Raw genomic sequence first — 2431 nt, forward strand, 5'->3', positions numbered from 1 at the left:
AGCATTTATTATTTATATGTACTTACCTATGTACATATATATGATAAGATAAACTTAACTCACATCACTTTTTTGAGATGTCTAAGTTCTTCCTTTACAGTCTTTGTTGGGCCGAATATTATTCCATATCTATTAGTTATTAAAAAACTGATTAATATTCATACACCAAAACGCAAACATAAAATAACAACAAGATAATATGTTAAAAACAGATGTAAATCGGATTACCAGCGTAGACCATTTTTTTTTTTGGTTCAGGTAAACACAATTACTTATATTCTTGAAACCATTTTTCATTCGTTTTAAGTCAAATTATATCACAGTTTACAAACTGAACTAACGAAACATTGAAAACCATCTCAGTAAGTTATAAAAATACACCGGTTGTACGAATTGCACAGTCGTACTCTTAGATGCGACTACCACAGCTGTAGCTTGTTGTGATTGGCGCGTCGATTCTTCTCCAGTATTAATGCGCGACGATAGCGCTCATAGCACCCGACGATTGTACCGAGCTCTTGCTTAAAGAGACGTACTAACATGCTATCGAAGCCTTCGAGCTCAGGCAGGCTAAACATATTAAACTGCAGCAGATGATCCTTGGAGGAGTCCGCCTCAGAATAGACAGCCAACCATTTTGGTATTTCTTCAAGTAGGTACTGATTGGCTGGCACCAATGCAGTATGTGTATGTGAAGGTGGTGAATACATTGGCGCTTCGGGCCGTATTGCTTTAGGAGGTTTTGCTGACGTGGTATAAACGAGGTAGGATGTAAGACATGGATGTTGCCGCTGGCACTGCCTGGTATACTGGTTTTCATAATAGGTACCATTCATCTTCGAGACAACGCGACGCCAACCAACCGGCAGACCCTCGCGCTCCAGTGGATGATTGCAATGCGTTGTATGTGCGTTGTGGTCAATATAGTATTTCCTACCATGCAGCGTGTATTGCGTGGCCTAACCTGGCGGCAGTGGCAATTCTTCGCTCTCTTTAAGCGACTGCTGTGAGGGTACTTTTTGCAACGCTCCGTTACCATTGGTATCTCCAGCAGTTGAAGTACTGGATGCAGGCGGCGTAAGAGGTGGCGCATAGAGGGATTGAACCGAAGTAGAGGCGCCACGCATGCTACCAGAGCTTCCGCCTCGACCACTCAGAGATCCACCTAAAGGTACTGGTAAATGATGATGATGATGTGGAGTAACACTAAGCGTAGCCGATGACGCTGTTGTATTACTGTAAATTGGAGATTCAGAGCGCTGTGATTGCGTCACCCGCATGGAAGATACGCGATACGGATTCTCATATATTGGATACGAATCGCTGGAATAACTACCAACCATATGCGCTGCCAATTGTTGTTGCTGATGCTGATGATGTTGTCCTAGTGGTGATCTTGTCTGGGGATACCGTGGATGATCTTTTGTTGCTATTGTAGACGGTTCGAATCGAATCACTGATCCAAATGTAGTGGAAGGGTGATGTAGGAGCTGTTGTGGTTGCTGCATTGCGAACTGTGCAGGTGATGGGGGTCGGCGTGGCATTTGTATCATATTTGCGTAGGAGGTGTTAAGTAGTCCAGGATCGACGTCATAGCTAGTTGTACCCCCATGAGGTTGCGAGGGCTTTTGGGCAGAATAACTTCGCTGAAAGCCCCTTGTTGGATTGTTGGTTAGTAACAGTGGCGATGACTGCTGACGTCGCATACGGTCCATTTGCTCAATGTTGACGTAGTTACTGTTTCCTTGGCATAGCTGGTTGCTACCACCTCGACATTGTGTGTTACCCTGTGTTGGAAGTGATTGCTGATTGTTTAGCGGCAACTGGCTTTGAGCTCTGCGCGCGTGATAGTAATCCGGCTGAACATCACTACAAGAATACGCATTGCGACTAGAACTCGAGCTGCGCGGCTTAAACTCACAGCTAGGCGAAGTACTTGCACACCTCTGCAAAGACTTCTTTTTTGCACGTTGATGTTGATCTGAATAGGAAGTCCACACATTTATCACCGGTATCTCCGGCGGGGTATCGTTCTTCACATACTTCCCCACTACGCCCTCTTTATGTGCCTGTGATTTATCTTTGCCCCGGCGCGAGAGCATCGTTGGTTTACGATTGCACAGCAAAATTGTTAAATAGTTCATGCAGGGCAGCCGATGTGAGACACTTTGTTTTGTCTTTTTATAATTTTCACTTTACTACGAGCTTTACTGTGCAATTTATGTTGCAAACTACGATTATGTGTAATCAAATATATTTTAGCTGTATTAAATCGTTTAAGACATGTTCGATCGGCCGACAAACTAAACTGTGTGACCCCAAAGAGGTTTGAGCCAAGGCATGTTTCATATATTGGCCTGTTTTGTGTTTTGGTTTATTTGTTTTGTTTCCTAGTTTTAATTTTTTTTTTTGAGAGGCCCTGGTTCCTATG

At 43.6% G+C, this 2431-nt stretch overlaps 1 protein-coding gene across 1 annotated transcript; it reads right to left on the reverse strand.

Moving 5' to 3' along the window:
* Positions 1-272: 272 nt before the first annotated feature.
* LOC135430037 (scaffold protein salvador-like) lies at positions 273-2152 on the reverse strand. The gene is given in 1 exon segment (XM_064684588.1): positions 273-2152. A coding segment is annotated over 1 exon segment (1725 nt). The 5' UTR covers positions 2145-2152; the 3' UTR covers positions 273-419.
* Positions 2153-2431: the final 279 nt, after the last annotated feature.

Source organism: Drosophila montana, unplaced genomic scaffold, assembly GCF_035044405.1.
Source record: "Drosophila montana isolate Dmon_TW-CO22-7 unplaced genomic scaffold, ASM3504440v1 contig_2805_1, whole genome shotgun sequence".
Lineage (NCBI taxonomy): Eukaryota > Metazoa > Arthropoda > Insecta > Diptera > Drosophilidae > Drosophila > Drosophila montana.